This window comes from Drosophila takahashii, chromosome 3R, assembly GCF_030179915.1.
Source record: "Drosophila takahashii strain IR98-3 E-12201 chromosome 3R, DtakHiC1v2, whole genome shotgun sequence".
Classification (NCBI taxonomy): domain Eukaryota; kingdom Metazoa; phylum Arthropoda; class Insecta; order Diptera; family Drosophilidae; genus Drosophila; species Drosophila takahashii.
In genome coordinates this window covers 19559260-19580014 of record NC_091681.1, presented here as the reverse complement: position 1 = coordinate 19580014, position 20755 = coordinate 19559260, and the positions used below count along the sequence as shown (strand labels likewise).

At 39.3% G+C, this 20755-nt stretch overlaps 1 protein-coding gene across 5 annotated transcripts in view; it reads right to left on the bottom strand.

Moving 5' to 3' along the window:
* Positions 1 to 1491: 1491 nt before the first annotated feature.
* The window catches only part of Eip93F (Ecdysone-induced protein 93F), a 66934-nt gene continuing 47670 nt past the window's right edge, over positions 1492 to 20755 (bottom strand). For 4 of the 5 annotated variants that reach the window (XM_070216543.1, XM_070216545.1, XM_070216544.1 and 1 more), the window contains 4 exons: positions 19032 to 19280; positions 18748 to 18965; positions 17904 to 18358; positions 1492 to 10102 (listed from right to left, as the gene is read on the bottom strand). In XM_070216543.1, the coding sequence (XP_070072644.1) occupies positions 7528 to 10102; positions 17904 to 18358; positions 18748 to 18965; positions 19032 to 19280 (3497 nt within the window). In that variant the 3' untranslated portion in view covers positions 1492 to 7527. The remainder of the gene's footprint in view (positions 10103 to 17903; positions 18359 to 18747; positions 18966 to 19031; positions 19281 to 20755) is intronic. The other variant, XM_017152071.3, reaches the window with a different exon arrangement.

The window sequence follows — 20755 nt, the reverse complement described above, 5'->3', positions numbered from 1 at the left end:
CAATGTTTTTGCCATACATTTGAGTTAGTTCGAAATGTTTTACCTTTTAATGTCTTGTTTTTGGTTGCAATTCAATTGGAATTCAGCAGTTCAGCACATGTTTTTGTTGTTTATAATTATTGGCTTCAAATTTAGTGTTAGAGTTTTTTATTGCAACGAACGAAAAAACTTGGAAACGAAAGTGATAAGCATAATGTTAATAATAATTGTTATACACTCACATCGAACTTATGCAATACACTCATACATACACAAATATGTACTATAAATTTGAATTTAGCATTTACTAGGTCATTTTTTTTGTTGACAAAAATTTTGCTAATTTGAATTGGGTTTTATTTTTCATTTGATATTCGATTTGTAGAGAATCCCACTTGGCATTCGCGTGTGTGTGTCGATTTTATTATTTACACAAAAGGTCACCGCCAAAGCGAAATGATAATTAGAACTATGTAAATTAGGGGGTCTCTTCCATTATCTTTTTCTGTATGCCATCCAAATATGTATGTTTTTACACTTAATCCTTTTTAGTTTAAATTTTCCTTGCATATCGTATACGTTTTCGTCTTACAAATACAATTTTAATCAGAATCTATCCAAAGTTATCCTGGCCTGAAGTATTTTCTGCACTTAGATATTTTTGTTCCTTTAGATTTATTTTTGACACGCTAAATATATATAATATATGTATATAGATTACCAAAAGGGTTGCTCCTTCTTTTATGTACACACATACGATTTTCTGGGTTTTGCATAATTTAGCATAGTTTCACAATTTTTGAATTTTACTTAGATTTTTTTTTCGCTTTTTAGATATGCCTCCAAACTTGATTTAGCTACTTTACTTTTTTTGTCACCTTTTTTGTGTTTACGTTTTAGTTTTAATTTTAATTTACCGGTCTTTTATTTCATTTTTATTTAAATCATTTCTTCTTTAGTTGGTCCCTGAAGCTGTGTTGAGTTAAGATGTACGATTCCTTTGGCTCGTCTGTGTTAGTTTTTGCCTCTATTGATTTTGGTTCGGAATATTCCAAAATTGGTAAGTGGGTTGGAGCCAAAACAATTCTCGAAAGTGGTGAGAGTCAACTTAAGAACTGAACTAAAAACAAAACTCAATGAACCGAAATAAAGTTTCAATTGCCTTTTGTTGTTATTCTGTTTGTTGGTGTTGTTGTTGTTGGTAATTGCATCTGTTGAGTGCCAATTGTTGTTGCTCATCTCTTGCATGTGAAAATGGAGCAAATATTGGCCATGTTAGAAGGGTTATTTTTTCGGCTCCTATCACGGCCAATATTTACTTTGGGCTATTGTTTAGTTTATTCATATTTCTGTCATCTGTCAATTATAACTATTGCGTATAATGGTATTAAGTATCTTGTTGCAATTGTTAGACTGTGCTTAATTTAATATTCATATTTCTTTCTTATCTTCTGCAATGTGTGAACGGAAAGCCTCCTGTGGTGATAATAAATTAAAACGATAAACGAATGGTTTAACTAAAATATTTTTCATTTTATTAATAAACGTTTAATTCGTAAATATATTGTATATATCTGGTTTTTTGCGTTTAAAACATAATAAGTAAATAATAAAGATAACGAAAATTATAAACTTAAACTTAGTTATGTGTGTCTGTGTAATAAAATAACAATTATGCACGCCTTACTAAACAGAATTTTTGCCGTCGCTGTTGTAAATATTAATTTAAGGTTTACAATATATTTATTACATTTACTTTTGTGTAAATCAAATTAAGCGAAATTTTATTATGTTTATAAATTACTTATAAAATTAAACATATTTCTTTTTTGGATTTCTTTTTCAACGCAGAACAAAGTAAATTTCACATTTTTGCTGCAGTTTTAAGTTTTTTCTTCATTTTTCGGTTTCTTTTTTAAAATCTCTGCTTTTCGTGTCTTAGCTTTAATGCTAAATACACTTGCTGTACTTATGGGCTATTGCTAATAATAATGCGAATTTTTTTATTTGCTTATTGGCTTTTGTTTTCCACTAAAATAATCGTTCATTTTTTAATTTTGCAGTAATTATGTAAATGCAAAAAAAAAGGTTCTTTGCTCTATTTTCTGTTTTGTAGTTTACCAAAAGTCTAATTTTATGAATTGTACTTACATCAGTTTGTTTGTTTGTTGTAAAAATAATGAAAAATATTCTCAAAACTTTTGCCTGGCTAAGATTTAAGTTTTCTGTGGTTGTTTTTTGCTTTTTTTAATGCCAATTGCTTATAACTATTGAAGTTGTTGGTTTTACGGATTGATTGATTGATTAATTATGAATATTATTTTTCTAGGGCTATTGTTGTTGTTGTAACTGTAACTGTGTGGATCTGTTGTTGTGTTTTAAAGTTAATAATTGAAATAAAAATTGGTTTGGTTTTTAATTCATTATGTTTTTTTTTTTCTATTATTGATATAATAGTTTTGCCTTTGCAGTTCGATTTGGTGCTGCTTCTTTTTTCCGATTTTCGATTTCCTATTTCTGATTCTGAGTTTGTATCTGATTCTATTGCTTGGCTATGATCGATCCTAATTAAGTGGCTATTGTATCGGTTATGTGGCTATGAATACAAATCTGTTTTGAAGAAACGGTTCTGTGTGTATCTGTATCTGTGTTTGGGCTTCTTGTTTAAAGTTAATTGCTGTGGCTATTTCTATTTACTGTGGCTATTTAAGTTCTGTAGTAAGAGTAGTACTATTGTTTAATAAAATTGTGGTTGCTGCTGTTGTTTGTTGGTTGTATTTGTGGATAGAAAAAAGAAAAGTACAATCGACTTTAGGCTGTTGTTTGGATTTTATCTGAGCTTTGGATACATCTATTATCCACTTTGTATGTCAATTAATTCTGTTAATTAATTATATTTTTATTTTGTTTTTTTTATTCAATTTTTGTTTCAATTATTTTCGGGCTATTGTTGTTGGTTGTTGTTTTTTTGTTTTTTGTCTGTGCTGGGCTATTTTGTGGTTGTTATCACGGCTGGGCTATTGTTTCTTAGCATTTTTTCGCTTGTGATCTTTGCTGATCTCTGCTGATCTTAAGTTGTTGCGGTCGCTCAAGTTGAACTTAGGAGAAAAGTTTTGAGTTCTTTTTTCTGGCTTGTGATGTCTCGATCTAAACAATGAGAATGTGAAGAATTTCAATTTTTGGACTGAAGCGTGCGCATAATAATGGAAAACCTAGGCGTAGTCTAACTGCTATTTAAAAGAGTTATGTGCACTTAAAATGATTTTTGATTTTCGATCCATACGGTAAACATATGCTTTATTCATCCTTCTTGGCATCGGCAAAGAAAGCTTGTAAATTATATTAATCTTTAATGTTAATATATTTGTTGTTGGTTGCTTGGTTTTGTTTGAAACAATTGCACTATAGTTCAAATGATGTTGCCCATTTAAGAAGTCAATAAAAATAGGGAGTAATAATTCTAGTAATAATAAAAAAAGAGGAGAATACCATAAAAATGTTGTCTAATATGTACAAACCATAAATCGAGGCTAACAACGCGCTAAATATTTTTAGTCGGTATAATAATGAATAATAATTATAGTTAATGCTATATAATATTTGAAAATAGAAGTTGATTGTTTTATGTGAAGAAATTTTGATTTGCCTACGTTTAGATCATAATTAATAATAATTGTAATCGTAATCATTTTATGCGCTAAACTAAACTCGAAAATAAACTCTAATTATATATATGCACTTATATTCAGCAAATTTTGATTCGCATTGAACAAATTAGATTTTATACACAAATATGAGCAATTTCATTAAGCACGCTAGAAACTCTCTCTTTCTTCTCTTTTTCTTTCTCGTTCTCAAACCATTTTAAACAATTATATTATGAATATATCAATTTTTAGCTTGTTTTCTTTTCATCGATTTTTTACAAATATTAACTATTATGTTGTAGTAAAACAAAGAATAAGTAATGTATGGGTAATCAATCTTGTTTCTCTCCGAAAAATAAAACACGTACCTGAGCGTTTTCGCCTGCCCACCTGGAATTAAATAGGGGGCGTAACCACGCCCCCTCAACCGGGTGAACACGCAAAAATTCTATACAATTCAACATTCTCAAGCTGTTACTCAAATACACTCGATTGGTTTGTTTTGTTTTTGTGTTTAGACCTACCACTAGGTTGACATTTCGACTGTCGACTTGGTTTCTGCAGTTATGTTCCTTCGTTAGGGTTTTATCTCAGGCCCTAAATTCCGTTTTCAGATTTCGATCTGATATTAGTTGGGCTGTTTGTCCAGATGTGCAGTGCGTTTCAGTTTCCAAAATCAATAGAGTTTCGATCTAATCAAAGCTAACAAATCAAGCTTTTTAAGAATTCTATTGAATGTCTTTTGGTTATGAGACGCACTGTACCTTGAGGACCTGTTGTCTGTTTGTGTGAATGTTCTCTTGGTTTTTTTGTCATTTTCAGTTGCCTTGGAATTTTTAGCTAAACTTGCTTCGAAATATTTTCATTGTTTTAACACGTTTTTTTTATAACATTTGTTTCTTAAATTTGCTTATTTAAACCGTATAATTGCACTTTATCTTGTTTATTATTTTAAGTTTGATTTTCTTTTTTTATACATCAATTTTTGTTTTTTTAATGTTGCGAAATTTTCTTTATAATTTTATTTTGTATAATTTTGCATTATAAAAGACTTTGCGTTATTTTTTCTTTTAATTTTGACTTGAACTGGTAAACATTATTCCAAAATATATACAACTATATATGTTCTGAACAGTACCATCGGGCTTGTCTCCTGCTTACTGTTTTCTATTTTCAGTATTCAGTTGCTGTTTTAGTGATGTGTGCCGTAGCTTAAGAAATTCTTTTGGCCAAATGCAGATTCCAATTTCAGGGCTCAACTGCATTTGTCCTTTAGCTTGTGCTTGGTTTAGTTTGGTGTTATCCGATCTGTCTACAATTTCTTTACAGGGGTGTGTGTTTTTCTTTATCCATTGGTTTTGTCTTTTTGCATATGCCTAGCCAACATTATTTCAGAAAATGCTCTTCAAAATTTTGGATTATTAATCACAGATAGTGTGTCTAATATATATGTATGTATATAATAAATATTTATGTATACTTCAAATATAATTAAATTAGCAATAAATACTTTTTGATTTATTTCCATTCATTCTTTACCTACTTTCGCTTATTTTCCCTCTTCATTTTTTTCATATAATAAACATTTTTTAATTCCTTTTGGTTTGCAGAAATCTCCTCTTTATACCAAATGCATAATTTAAGTAATTTTGTTTTTACATTTTTAAGCCTTAACTTTTAATTTTGTTTTCCGTTTGTTTTTGATACTAAACCACAACATTTATGCACATCAAATGTAATTTGGGAGATTAGCCAATAAATAGTTTTTTTATCCATTCGCATCGTGGAAATTATAAATATTTTAAATGCCTTTAAATGATTTCCATGTAATTCTTAAACGCATTTCGCATACAATTTTCCACAATTTTCCTTGCCATATCTTTAATTTTTTCCCGTATTATAATTTACTAAATATTTTCAAATATTACCGACAATTTTTCCTTATTTTGTCCCCTTTTAAATATATTGTATATCGTTTTTGTATGGTTTTTCTTTTGACACTTACTAGCTAGCACACAAAATATGTTTTTAGGTACATTTATATATTTTTTCATCTATTTTCATTTACGCAGACATTTAGTTAGTTGTTTACCCATAGATAGAATTTCAAAGTCAAACGAAATGTAGATACGTCGAAAGGAGGGCCAAAGATTAGGGGGGATAAACTGTGTAAATATGTTTTGCTCTCCTGTAAAAGAGTGTGTAGAGTGTATAAGTACATTTAAATATATTTAGTTGCTCAAAATGATCATGTGTTTGGTTTGAGGTATACGCGTAGTGATGAAGACACACACATACATAAATATACAAATATATATCATATGGTATATAGTAATATAAAGTCTTTATATATTTATGCTTTTTACTTTTGGTGGTTAGGCGACTGTACATGAAATGTGTGTTCTCACAATTATTTTTTTACTTTTAAGCCAAAATCTTGAAATTTTCGATAGAAATTTCCGTTTTTTAAAGCCTAAACACAGATAATTTTTTTTTGTCATTTTTCTTTTATATTTTTTTAACACCGAAACATTTTAATTTTGCTTAATTTAGTTCAATGTGTGTGGCATTGCTTCAAACGAAAGTAAAATTGTATGTGAGTTGAAAATGTTTTGGGCATTCAATTTGGATTTTTGAGTTTATAATTTTGCTAAATTAAAAGGTTAAATTTTGGGGCTCTTATTTTTGAATTTTTCATTCTTTTTACTCTGCGTTTTGCGTTTAATTTGAATTATTATTTTGTGTGCTCTGTCTCGCTTTGCTTACTAATTTATTTAATTTGTAAATGTGAAGGCAGCTTTGTTTATTGATTTCCGTTTGTATTTTCCTCTTTTGAAATCATAAAAAATGTAGAATTTTTGTGGATAATTTTGTTTTGGTTTTTTTGTGGTTGTTGTTCTTTTTCGGTTTCACTTTTGAATTTTGCTATTTCAATGTTTTGGTGTCTGTTTATTCTTTGTATTGTAGAGTCTTGTATTATTATTGCTGGTTTTGTTGGTTGTTGTTATTGATCGGATATTGATGTTGTTGTTGTAGTTGTTATGGTCTCTGCTGTAGTTATTGTAGTTGTTGTTGGCTATACTCTTTCTGTCTATGTCGAAGACATCTGCCTGGGGTCCTGGCCCCATTTGAGCTGGGAATTTGACTGGTATTTTGAACTTGTGTAAGAAAGTTGTGTAAATCGAAGAGAAATACATATGGAACATAAGAGTATCTTATGGAATGTGCGAGAATCCCTGCTCCAGGACCAAGGATCTGCCCAGACAGACGTCGATTAAGTTGTTGTTGGCTTGTAACTGCTTTGCTGATTTGCTGTTGGCTATATATTTCTGCTATATATATATTATATATATTCCCATTGGACTGCTGTTTCTGTTCAATAAAAATATACTCAACACAAAAATGCGGTTCAAAAACGAAATGCAAAATGAAAATGGTTCTTGGTTTTGCTCAGTATGTTTTTTGTTTTTCTTTTTGGTCTTAAGGTTTTAGATTTTTGTTTTATGTTTTTTGTTGTTTGCTTTTAAGAAAGTTTGTACAAGAGAATGCCTATTTGTCGATTGTCAAAACGAAACAAAAATATACATTGTACACACCGGGGCATAAATGTATGTTTCCTTGCTTGCTGTTTTTGTTTTTTTTCTTCTGTTTTTTGCCTTTCTCCTATGCAGTTGATTACACATTTAACTAAGGGCTAGCGCACATTTACCACTTCGGTCAGCTGGCTGGCATATATCTAGATATATATATATATATATTTCTATATAGTGTTTTGTATGGTACTATCAAAAAACGTGGCTTGATTTGGTGTTCCCCCCGCTCTCTCGAGAACCTAGAAGCTGTAGTAGTGGGCGGCCAGCGGTGGCCAGGCGAACGCCGGATTCGCGGCCATTGGCTGCTCCTATAACTGCTCCGCCTGGTCCAGCTGCTCGGCCTTGATCTGCGCCAGCTTCTCGTGCAGTATGGAGGAGGAGGCTGACGAGGAGGTCGGTGTCGTGTGTCCAGCGGCCCCCTCCGTTTCGCACTTGATGTGACCGCTGCTGCTGCCATTGAGATCCATGATTTTGTGGTGATTCTGGTGGCCGCCACTTTCGCCGCTCTTCAGGCTGCTGGCATCCGTTTCCGAGTCATCCCGCGAGGTCATCCGACTGCTCCGCCCGTTGCCATTGGCCTGGCCATTGCCACCACCACCTCCCTTGTTCTTGTTGTGCGCCAGATCGCTGTTGTTGTTGTTCGCCGTGATGTGGCTGTGCCGGCTGGCCGAGTGCTCCTCATCGCTGCTGCCGCCGCTGTCGGCGCTCAGCCTTTCCCGCTTGATGTCCGCATAGTTGCCGATGGGACTGCCCGACCGCTTCACACTCTCCCCGCTGGCACTCGAGCAGGTGGCTGCGTAGTCGTTGTTCCGATGATTGGTGAACGGCAGCGGGGTCTTCTTCACCAGCAGCTGATCGAGCAGCGCATGTCCGTGGCCGTTGCCATTGCTACTTCCGTTTCCGGCCGAACTGGCGCCGCCATTGTCGCTCGACTGCGACAGCGTCTTCCTGATGATCCCGTCGTACATATTCTCCGCCATCTCCTGGGCGCTCTTCATCAGCCCATGATGATTCGCGGAGCCCTGTGGATTTCGTATGGCCTCCGTTAGACGGTTAAAGTCCAGGCCATAGGCATTCGGTGCATTCGGCTGGGGCCAGAACATATTCGGCTGAAAGGACATCTGCTGCGGCCCGGCCTCGAAAAGGGGCAGCTTCAGTCCGTTGGGCGTGGCAGCTGCCGCTGCTGCTGCCGCCGCCGCCGCCGCTGCAGCCGCCTGGTTGTTTTGGTTCTTCAAAGCGTTGCTCAGCTTGGAGCTTGGATGCGGACCCGCCTTCAGCTTGTCCAGCTGCAGCTTGTTCGCCGGTCCCGTCAGACCCACCAGATCGGGCTGCGGCTTGGGCTCCCTCTTGCGTGGCCTCATCAAATGCCGCTCCTTGACCTTGTACTCCAGCGTCGAGTGGGGCACTCCATAGTAGCTGCCCGCCCGATGGACAGACATCTCACCCCGCTGCACCGCCTTGACCGCCTCCACCAGACTATCGCGATCGTAGTTCCTGTACTTGCCCCTCTTCGGACGCGTTCCCTTGCCCGCCGCCAGAGCAGCTGCCTCCTGGGCGCTCAGCTGCTGCTGCTGCTGCTGGTGGCTCAGGTGGTGGCCACCATGGTGCTGCTGCGAAAGCAGATTAGGTGAGGCCCCAAACCGCGAGGTGTCCGTGCCCCCGATGATCTTGGCCACCGAAATGCTCGGCTTCTTGTAGCCCAAGCCCAAACCCGAGGAGGAGGAGCCCCCATTGTTGCTGCTGCAATCGCTGGCATTGCCGTTCCTTAGGCCGTGATCGCTCTGCTCGTTGATCTGCCGCTGGATATTGCTGGCCATCATCTTCTGGATGCTCGAAGAGGAGGAGGCCAGCAGGCTGTTGCCACCCGAGTAGCCTCCTTGGGCCACGGCAGCCGCCAGCATGGGGGAGGCGGAGTGGGGACTGCGATTGCTGCCGTTCCGGTGGCTGTTGCTGCTGCTGTGGTTGCTGTTGTTGCTGATGCTGAGGCTGTTGTTGTTGTTCAGCGGATGGTGATGCTGCTGCTGGTGGTGCTGGTGGTGACCGCCCGGCGAAAGGCTGCTGCTGCTGGCCGGACCGCTGACCTTGAAGGACGGAATCTTCAGTATGGGATCCTCGCTGGCATCGTTGGCGTCCAGCGAGGAGTTCGTTTCCGGAGTCTCCGATTTGGGCAGGCGATGTCGATAGGCGGCTATCGGATGTTGCTGCTGCTGCTGGTGGTGCTGCTGCTGCTGATGTTGCTGCAGCAGCAACGAGGCATTGCCGTTGCTGTTCTCCTGACTGGCGGACAGCAGATTGAGCAGTCCCTCGTTCATCATCCCGCCACTGTTGGCCACCAGCAGACCCTTGATCAGATCGCCCACCGTCTGCGTTTCGTCCAACTTGGGCATGGCCCCGATGCCGGCGGCCAGCATCAGTGTGTGCAGCAGGACATTGGCGTCCAGCGGAATGGAGGGCTGAATGCCACCACTGGCATTGCCATTGCCGCCGCCCCCCGAATGCCGCCCCATCTTGGGCGATCCCCTCTCGAGATCCTCGCCGAGATCGCTGCCATTGTGCTCGGACGACAGGTGGCTCAGCTTGCGCAGCTGCGACCTGGCAAAGTCCGCCGGATACGAGGGCGCCGGCGTCGAGGCATTGCTGTCCACCTCCGCTTCGCCATCGTCGTTGGAGTCCTCGGGCTCGCGCTCCTCCCCATCCTCGACATCCTGGTCGAGGTCGTGCTGCATCTTGAACAGCCGGTTGACCAGAATCGAGCGCGGCACATGGTGCTGGCTGGCCGCCTTCCGGGGACCCAGCTTGTTGGCCACCACGTCCTGCAGCGCCCGGTTCAGATCCTCCTCGCTGTACGCCCTCCTTCCCGACGGCGTGGGCGTGGCAGAGGCTCTGCAAGAGATTGGGGAGAAATTTATAGTTATTCATAAGACTTTGATGATTTTTATACTGCATATCTTCGTGTAAAAAAAAGTTTGGAAGGAAATGTAGTTGATTTACAAAATATAGAAACCAATGCTATTTTATAAACCAAAAAAAATATTTTCCGCCAACTTTTAATTTTTGGAAATAACCATTTTCCCAATTTGTATTAATTGTAATTTCAATTTTATGGAGGCAAATGGTAATTATTTACTTCTTAGTTTATATGTATAATTATAAATATTAATTTATATATCTATATCTTAATGTTATTTCAATTTTAGTTATAAATGTTTTCAATTTCTAGATTATTTTCTTGTTAAAACTGTGAGTTTTGTCAACTAAACTTGCTTATCGTTCAATACAGTAAATAGATGGTGGCGATTGCTTTACGGTGGATTTTATAAACGTCATATTTTGCTTTACAGCCACTCAGGTGTTGCGATAAGATACGGTTTTTCTGGCATTTCTGCTTGGATTTCCCTTAAATATACGATGAAGGGCCTTTCGACACATAACAAGCAAACCACCCAACGAATCTCACCCGCTAAAAAGTCAGCAAGTCAATCAACTTTTATCTCCCGGCAATTTGCGTCAGTGGGTTCAGGCTTCGAGGGTAATATTTTTTGGCAGGACCATCAAAGAACTTGACAGCCACTTCCCTTTTTGGCTTAGCAGAAAGCACTCCTTTTTTTCGGCACTCACACACACACACACTCCCCACCAATACAGACACACGGGCACTCGGGAGGACTGACAATGAGTGCTTCTTAAATGTCTGCAGCAGGCAACGAGGAAAAGACGACACTGCACTGGTGTCAAAGGCAAAGCCAAGGATGCCATACAATCTTTTATCATTTTTTTCCCCCATTTCGGTGGCCATTTTTTTTGGGAAAAGACAAAAGATGACAAGTCAGGGGAGTCTGGCTGGGGAGTCGGCGGGGAGTTTGGGGCCAAATATGTTTTTGAAGTTCATTAGACGAATCCCAAAAAAAAAGAAAGAAATACAAAAACCGAAAAGAGACATTCTCCAGAAAAGCAAAAAGAATAAACATTTTTCACTTAATATCAACGCGAGCGTGAGTCCAAGCGCATTTCCTTCTACTCCCACTAACTCATCAGGAAGAGGCAACTTTTGTTTTCCGACAACAAGAACTTGGTTGCACTGAGAAAAAGTTATGATATAAAGTATAGGGATTATTAGAAACTTATTTTTATCGAAATTTAGCGATTCATTACATTTCTTCCCAAATATTCCAACCGGTCTTAAAGTTTACATTTTTTGTATGAAAATGTGTGACATTCCATTTAAAAGACACGTCAAAAATAAAATTGTATGAATTGTCTATGACTTTCAAGATAGTTTTTAAGACAATGCTTAGTAAACGTTTTAAAAAATACATATAAGAAAAAAATCTAATCTAAAACATCCAATTGATTTAATATTATTTTGGGTTTGGGACAATAACAATTATATTTTCCCGATATCATTAAATTTTTTCCTTCCTTAAATTTTACAAAAACAAAAATCTCCTTCATTATCCACCTACAATTAATTTCCCCAAATGTGGATAGATTTTCAACGTGTAAATTTTGACTCTTCTAAAATCCCCTTGCAATCTGTAATTTTTTGCGAGTGCCGAAGCTGCACGAAATATTTCTTTTCTTTATGCGCAACCAGAAACGAGACGAGCTCGAGACCCTTTCTTTTTTTCGTGGGCGGCTGGGGACATTGCACCGGCGAAGCAGGGGGCGTGGCAGGTGGAAAGGGGGAGGCAAAACGCACAGCTTCTTTAGCGCCCTTCGCTGAGGGCTGTGGCACAACAGGAGGCGGCGGCCCTGGCAAAAGTTGATGGCAAAGTCATAGCAACTTTTTTACTTTTTTTTCGCCACCCCCTCCCGGCCCTACGCCCATTTGTTTCGGAGTCCTTGCGCGTCTGGAAAATGTCTGAAAATTGTGCAGACAACACACAAAAAAAAAGAAGAAGAAGAAAAATGCAGGCTAGAGGAAGAAGAAGAACAAGAGGCAAGCGAAAGCGGCAGCAGGTGGCAGTGAATGTTAAACTGTATGATAGCTGATGGTTTTTTTTGGATGGGGGAGAGTAGGTTGAGGGGCGGGTTAAAAAGGGGGCAGCTAGTGGAGGCGTGGCCCCGGCTGACCGTAAGTGGATTGGGCTGTGGGCGGTAGCATCATCATTAATGGCGACAGTTTTTCGCATTTTTGCTCATTTTGCATATACAAAATAATTTACCAAAAAAAAAATGGAGAGGCGAAAAAAATTTGCATAATTGCGCAGAACCGAAAAATGGGGCTGGGAAATGGGCGGCGGGCTGTGGGCGGTGGGCGGTGCAGGATTCCCCCACGCAAAGGATGGCGCGCGGGAAAAATAAATGAAAAATGTCATTTCAATGTCGTTTGGATTTTTTCGTTGGTGTCGTTTACCTTTTGGCTGCACTTCAATTGCAATTTGCCATTGCAACAGCCGTCGCTGCCTCAGTCGACGTCGCTGTCGCTGCCGCTGTTGCAGCTGCAGTTGTTGTACAACATGCATGCATTTGTTGCCGCCTTTGTTGTTCTTGCCGCTGCACACGCATGTGGAGAGCATTCATTTGCACCCGAAAAAAGTACAAAAAAAAAGAGGCGAACCTCAAACCCTTTTTTCCCGCTTTTTTCCTCTTTTTTCCGTTGGCGTTGCAATTTTTCTGACATTTTGTTTTAATTTGTGGCAGCGCCAGCAAAAGGGTTGATTTTTTTTGTTCGCCTGTGTGAGTGCGTGTGTGCAGATTTTTTTTTGCACATTTTTTGTTGTTGTAATTTTGACGCAACTGAAATGCATTTCTTTAGCTGTTGTTGTTATGCGCATATTGCATTTTTGTCGGTTCATCCCACACCTTTTGTTTGCTTTTGGTTATACGAATGCATGTACATACGTTAACATAAAACACCCAACCACCCACACAGCCCCTGAAAATGTTGCCTATAACTTTCGGTTTATTCCGGCAGGGAGACATTTTTTATTTCAGCTTTAACAACAATTATATTTGGCTAGGTAATTGTGCAAACACATTAATTGAGGTGTGATTCCAAGGCGGAGAGGTCAAGCCCATGGTCAGGTAAAATTAAGGTGGCAAACAGTTAAGGGCTGTTCTTTTTAATTAAATTATGTACTGGAATAATTTTTTCATTAAAGATAGAAAATAAAAAAAAATAACGAATTAAACTCTGTAAGTTAAGGATACTTTTTCCTATAATAATATAATAACTGGCTTCAAATAAATTGATACCTTTTTTTAATAATAAACGTTTAGGTTTTACCCAAGGGGTTGGGTAACCTACTTTAAATAAATAAACTTATAGAACTATAGACGCTCTTTTAAAGAGATACCTTTCCTCTCAATTTTATAGCCCTATTCAATTACACTTTGCACTTTTTTCATTTTTGATTTTTGGCATTTCACTGCAGTTCTTAATTTTTGTGTGTCTGTCAATTTGGTTGCGTGTTTGGTGGCCGCTAAATATGCCAGGGGCGTAGCTGAGGGGAGGGCCGCCTGGCTGGCATTTCACTGGAGGAATGGAATGTGGGGTTAATGGTTAAGGGGGAGAGGTAGAGGGAGGGGGAGGGGACGGGGGCTAGGGAGGGGCAGGAAGCCGCTGCCGCTGGCTCCGACGGGCGCACAATGCCGTCAACTGTCCCCCGTTCCAGGCTGGCATTTTTTTTGTGCACGAAACGTGTGTGTGTGTGTTGACAACGTCGAATGCAATTTTGTTAAAAATGCATTAAGTGCATGTGTGTGTGTGTGTGTGAGTGCCTACACTTGATGCGTGCGCAACGAACCATCCACCCGCCACCCCCTACCTTCAACCCTTTCCCTCTACTCCCGCCCCCTTCTTACACACACACACACACACACCAACTCGTGCATACATCAACGCATACAAGAGCCCAACCTCACACACACATTCATTGCAGTTGCATTTTTTCGGAAGATATGCACTCATTTTTTTTTCGACGCTGCTGTCGACGTCGACGCCGCTGCAGCTGCATTTTTGTATGCACTTACTTTATTTTTGTTTCTATCTCGCTCATTCACTCACGCATATAACGGCAATCAGGCAAGCTTAAAAAAAAAGGCAAAAAAATTGCTTTAAAGGACCTTGTTATACCCTATATTTAACCAAAACAAATAACCACTTGGCAGCTGAACAGAAATTACATTGGTAGTCGCTGATCATAGAATACTTCGTAATTCTGGATTTTAGAACTTATAATTTCAGTAAAAATGAATTCTTTACTACCTATCTTAAGACCCACATTTCCCTACTATGGAAGAGTGGTTAAAGATTAAAGAATTATTTATTCTGAAATAATTCTTATTTTTTTTAAAGATCTTTCGGTTTTTGATTTTTTACTGAGAAAAACCCAAATAAATGGGTATAAAATCGGGCAATCCCGATTCAAGCCACCGTCCAACACTCATTGAAATGACAAAAATATGGAAAAATAAGTAAATGAGAGTGGTGATGGGAAGGGACCGGGAAAATAAAATAATGAAACCGAGGGGGGATCCATGAAACCGTTAAAAAATTGCTGCCCTGCAACAATAACAATCGCAATGGCCAGTGCACGCATTAACCTTTTGTTGTTGCTTCTGTTGTTGTTGTAGTACCTTATATATTTCGCTCATTTTTTGCACTTTTTGTTGTTGTGTGAATTTTTTGGGGCCAAACGCAGCCGACTGCGCTGTCGACGTCGGCGTCGCCGTCACTCTTTGCCAGTTATTACGTTCGCAATCTCTCTCGGTTTTTTTTCGGTGTCGGTGTGTGTGCGTGGGGAGAATTTTTCGTAAACGAAAAATAATGAATATATACCCAGCGACAATCCCCGCTTACCACCTACCCCTACCCCTCCCCCTTCTTCACCCTATCCGTAACCCGCCGAAAGTGCATAGAAAAAAGTAGCAAAGAAGAAAGACCAAAAATACGAAAAAACACTGACACTGATGCACAGAGAGAAAAAGTCAAGAAAAACTATTGTCATCCCTGGCTTAGAAAATTTCTAATTATAATAACTTTATAGTTAGGTCTAATATATGATTTAAGAATACGGTTAATTATGCACTTTTATTTAATAATATTAAACGAAACCGTTTTTGATGATTTAAGTTGCCATTGTAAAATTAGTTCACTTCTTTACTTTGGTAAGAATATTTCTAAGATACATAAGATGATTTAAGGATACGGTTAATTATGTACTTTTATTTAATAATATTAAACGAAACCGTTTTTGATGATTTAAGTTGCCATTGTAAAATTAGTTCACTTCTTTACTTTAGTAAGAAAATTTCTAAGATACATACTTTAATAATGATTATTAGATTAATTATGGTCTTGGCTAAGTATTTTCTCACTGCACACACACACACATAGAGAAAGTAAAACGCAGCTTGCAAAAAAAAGCGATCGATATGATGCACTCATTTTTGTCTGCTGCGCTGGGCGACGTCGACGTCGCTGCTTCAGCTGCTGCTTTTGCTGCTTCGAGGAGCGACGCCGTCTCATCATCCTCAGCATCAGCAGCCTGAAAAAAATCTGTAATAATAAACGCTTGACGAAAAAAAACTCCAAAAATTGCAGCGTCAGTGGCTTTTGTGCTTCAAGTGGTTTGATGGTCTGAGTGGGTTGGTAAGGGGTGGTTTTGGGTGTGAGGATGGGTCTCGGTCAGCTGGTTGGCCCCCATTGATGAACACTTTGGTCGATCGTTGTCTAATGCCTTCATCAAATGACGAGAAAGCACAGCAAAGAGTGTATAAACGAAATGTTTAAAAATTCTTAAGCCTTAAAAAAAAAGGAGGATATAAATTTTACTAAAATTGAGTCAATTTTTGAAACACCCTTTTCAAATATTTTTAAATTATTAGCACAATAAGAAGAAAATTTTTAGTTTATTGTTAGTAAACCGAAATACGATTAAATCTGATAGTTATTTTAAAATTTTAATTAAATATTTAATATTAATAATTAAATATTTTCTCCAGCTGAAGTCTTTAAAATCTCGAGCTTTTCGCTTGGCTTGTCTGTGCCGTCTGGATTTTCTTACTTTTTCTTGTTTGCATTTCCTTGGCTAGATCTGACTTGCCATGTCCCCTATCGCTCCTTTTTTCACTTCCTCTAACCCCCTTATGTATTCATGGTTTTTTGTACATTTTTTTGACACATCCTTCTGGCTTTTTTTTGTGTGTGACAATTAAAATAGGTGTACGAGATGGTGCATGGCGACGATGGCGGCTGCTAACAAACACTTGGCCATGCTTTAGACAATAGACAAGGACTCGTGCTTTGCGGCTCAAGTGGCAGCCGCCATCGTTGCCACAGTCGCCGGTGCATCAGCAGCAGCATCAGCCAAGGAGCATACGCAGAAAACGGGGGGTGAGGGGAACGAACCAAACCAAACCATAACCAGAACCGCAAACAACAAAAAATCCCACCAAAAAAGTAATGACAAAAATTGTTGGCAAGTGCTGCGAAATTATGCACACGCTCTGTCGTCTGAAGTGCAAACCTCCAGCTCCACCTCCACCTACACCTAAGCCCAAAGTAATAATAAAAGGTGCTGCTGAACATTTTAGAGTAATTAAAAAAATAGCAGGCAAAAAACACAAAAAAAGAGTCAACGAAAGGCGAATTGAAAAAAGATTGCGGAGCTGCTGAAGGAGTTAAGATGCAGCCACACAAAGCGGAATACATAAATCCGGCAATCTTCCTTTTTCTCCTTACATATATAATCTTTCTTTTTTTCGGAGATTTCATGTAAATTTATGCAGCCCACCTGCCTAACGCTGGTAATTAAGCGTGGCCGCAACGGGGCGTATGTGTAATTTTCGGCATCGTTTCATAAACCACACTCACTCACACACACGTGGGCAGTGGTATAATTGCACAATTTTTACATAGGCTCACAACAATAAAGCTTCAACTGCCACAGCATCAGAATTTGCGGCTGTGTGTGTGCGGATGTGGGTGTGGGAGGGGCTGCCCCGTTAAGTATGCTACAGTAAGTGCAGTGTCAGAGGCGGCGGGCGCTGGCCCAAAGTGCAATTATCTCATGTATTGTCTGGCACACGATTCGGTGTTTTTTCCGGTTTTTTTCGGTGAACATTATACCCTACTATATTTTTGGGGTAATCAAATATTTTTGATTGATTTGAGTGGCTAAACACTAAAGCGTTTTCGGCAAAAAAACATTTGCAATTAATTTTAATTAGATGTAATTATATAAATTTTAAGGTTAAAAGTTTTATTTAATTTTAGATTAATTATTTATAGCTTAGTTAATCTAGTTGAATCCAATTGAAATTAGATTTTCATTTTAGATATTAAATTGGTTTTATATAAAATGCCTTTAAATAAAAATAATAATCCAAAAATAGTTTTGATGTTTTAAAATTGGTTGAAACTAACAAAATACATCCCTAACTTTGTCCACTAAATATTAAAATTAAAAAAAACCTATAAATCAGCAACTTAAAAAGAGCATTGCACATTCGTTTCCCGCCTAAAATATTGCTTAATTTCCACCTTTTTTCTCCTTTTCGGTTTTACATGCATTTCCTCTTTTTTTCGTATGTATTGTACTGGGGGTTTTTTAAATTTTTTTTTGGCGTTTGCGCAGATTGCCAGATTTATATTGAGTACATGCTTATACATAGGTATTTATGTGCTGCAACTCCCCTCAATGGGCAGCGGTAGGGGTAACCCCAATTCGGCACTCACCTGACGGACTTCACATCGCCGCTAATCGATGAGTTCGGCGATGGCTTGCTGCTAAGATCGAGCGGTGCATCGGCACTGGGACTGGGCGTATCTTTGAGTGCGGGACTGATTGCGGCTGCAGATACTTCTGAGGTAGTTGGCGTTACCGAACTAGCGATCTGTTGCTGTTGCTGCTGCTGCTGTTGGCTGGCCAGCGAGTTGATCAGATTGAAGTCGGCCAGCAGTGAGAATTGCGCCAGCTGGGCGGCCATCGAGTCCATCGATGTCATTTTGGCTGCCCGCTGGGTCAGCAGCTTGTACAGTTCGAGGGAATTGGCGGATGTTGCCGCTGTTGCTGCTGGTGTTGCTGTTGCCGCAGCAATGTGGCGAGTCCTGTTGCCACTGGTATTATTGTTGTTGTTATTGCTGCTCTGGTGGGGCAGTGATGCGCTCGAGTTGCTGTCACTGTCGTGCTGCTGGGACAAAGGTTAAAGTTTAATAAAAGATCAGGAAACTTGGGAAACCTTAGGATATAAATTCTAAAAATTGGTAAGATTTTAACGGATTTTATTTTAAATATTACATTTTAAGGTATTTTATTTTTTGTTCTATTTAAAAAAAAAATTTGTATTTCCAAAAGTTTTTAAGTCCTGAGATAATTAAACGTTTGTAATTCATACTATTATTACAAGCATTTAATTTGCATAACTAAAAACATTTAAAATTTTCCAAAAATTATAATATTTGAATATAATTTTAGCTTATTAATGGCAATTCTTCCAAAGTAAATTATGAGTTTTTATTCAAAGAATATAATATATTTTAATGAAACCAAAGGTTGTGAAGCTAGAGATAGTTGACCAACCTGATGAATGTGGTTATTACTAGTGCTACTACTAGTGGCTGCTGCTGCTGTTTCGGCCACCAATTCGCCCTGGGCGTTAACCGTTAGCAGGCGACCGTTAACACAGAAATTGCACTTGGCCGACGGTCTCCAATCGTTGGGTTCTGGCGGTGGTGATGGTGTACTGGTGGCTCCCGGCGTTGGTGTACGTGATGAATCGTGTGATGTTTGGTTGTTCTCTGCAGAAAGGAATCAAAAAACATTTAGTAATCTCCAGGGGGTACATTTATGTATTTGTAACCCACCAAAATCCTCTTCCAGCTGCAGGCTGCCGTTGTGGTGCTGCTCTAGACGGTGGTTCTCGGTTTTACAGTGGTTGGGGTTGCCCTGACTGCTCTCCGTGCTGCTGTGCTTGTATTGCGGTGGCTCGTCCTCGGAACCGGCTATTGCTATGGGCTGTTGCTCCTCGATATTCAAGTGGCTGCGCGTCAGTTGCTCTTGATAATGTTTCCATTGCCTGCGACCCATAAATTCTTCAGCAACGCGTTCTAGGCCTAAAAAAAAAAGGAACAAGAAAATACAGGAAGTTAATAAAATATTGTACTATATATATTTCTGAAATATACTTAATATTATAAAAAGAATGGACTATTAAAAAATATAATTATGGTAACATTTGTAGTTTATTTTATAATTGCATTTTTATTTCAATGATCCCCTAACTTATTTAAATTGTGGCCCCACATTTGTAATTTTGCACAGAAGGCTAAGCTCTGGCGCATTAATTATTTAAAAAAGTTCCTGAGCAGTCCAAGAATGTTATGCCAGTTGCATGGCCTAATAAACTATAATTTGCCTAGTGGTGGCAATTAATAAACCTCTTTTTTCTTCTTCAGTCGACCCAAACCCTATTTCTGTTTAGCTCCTGGGAATTTTAGCAGACAGAAATTACTTAATTGAAATGCAATGCCACTAAGTATAGGAGAAAAGTGTATGAAAAAAGCGAAAAAAATCGAAACGAAGCGAAAAAGAAATGGCAAATTGTGTGCGAGGTGCACTATACTTAAAAGGGGCACACGCTGCGTATGCGTAATTATTGAATACGAAATGTGTGCGAGTGGAAAATTGATAGATTTGTGTGTTTGCATTGAGGCGACTTTCTGCATTTCCTTGGCCAACCGTCTTGGCCAGCCCGAGAACTCTAATTGCCGCACAAAAGTTATGCAATTTAATGCAAAATGCATTTGGCCGCGGAGTGGGAGAACAAATGTGCTTGGAGCCTAGCCCCGCCACTTGAAGGGGCAGGCATGCGTGGCTCAAAAGCAAAACTTTTGCGCATATGGCAAAAGGCTACGCGTCAACTCACACGAAATGCGAATTAAAGGAGGGCCGGCCGAAGAAAATGAAGGAAAAAATACACATATACCTGGGAAACCAAAATATAATGTTTATATATGTGTGGCAGACAGAGGGCGGGGAATCCCGGCATTTTGTAGCATTTTTACTGCCCAAAAAAAAAAAAAAAAAAAGCTGGGCTTATATTTCCAACCGGAAGTTAGAAAGCAGGAGTGTTCAGAAATTCTAGCACCCCCATGTCCTTGTGGCTGTCCCCGTCGTCCTGATTGCGCACAAGTGCGTGTGTTCGGTGCGTGCGTTTGGGGAATGGCAACTTGGGGCTGAAGTGGAGCAGCAGAAGCATGAGGATTGGGGAACCCCTAACCCAAACCCAAACCAGCGACGCACTGCAGCTGCAACTGCTGCTGCTGCTCATTCCGGCGCAAAAGTGGAGCGGCATGTTCAAACTTTTCGCAGTGTAAAAATTGCATTGCTTTCCCAGCTGCAACGGCAACTGCAGTTTTTTAAGCGCTCAAATAAACAGGGTCGTCGTCGTCGTCGCCATCGTCATCGTTGTTGCTGTTGTCGTTGTTTTAGCGCTTCGGGGGTTGCGACGTCAACGCTGCCCCACCGCTTTCCCGGCACGCCTTTCCCCCGACTTTCCACCTGCCACACGCACCGAAAAAAAGGCGAA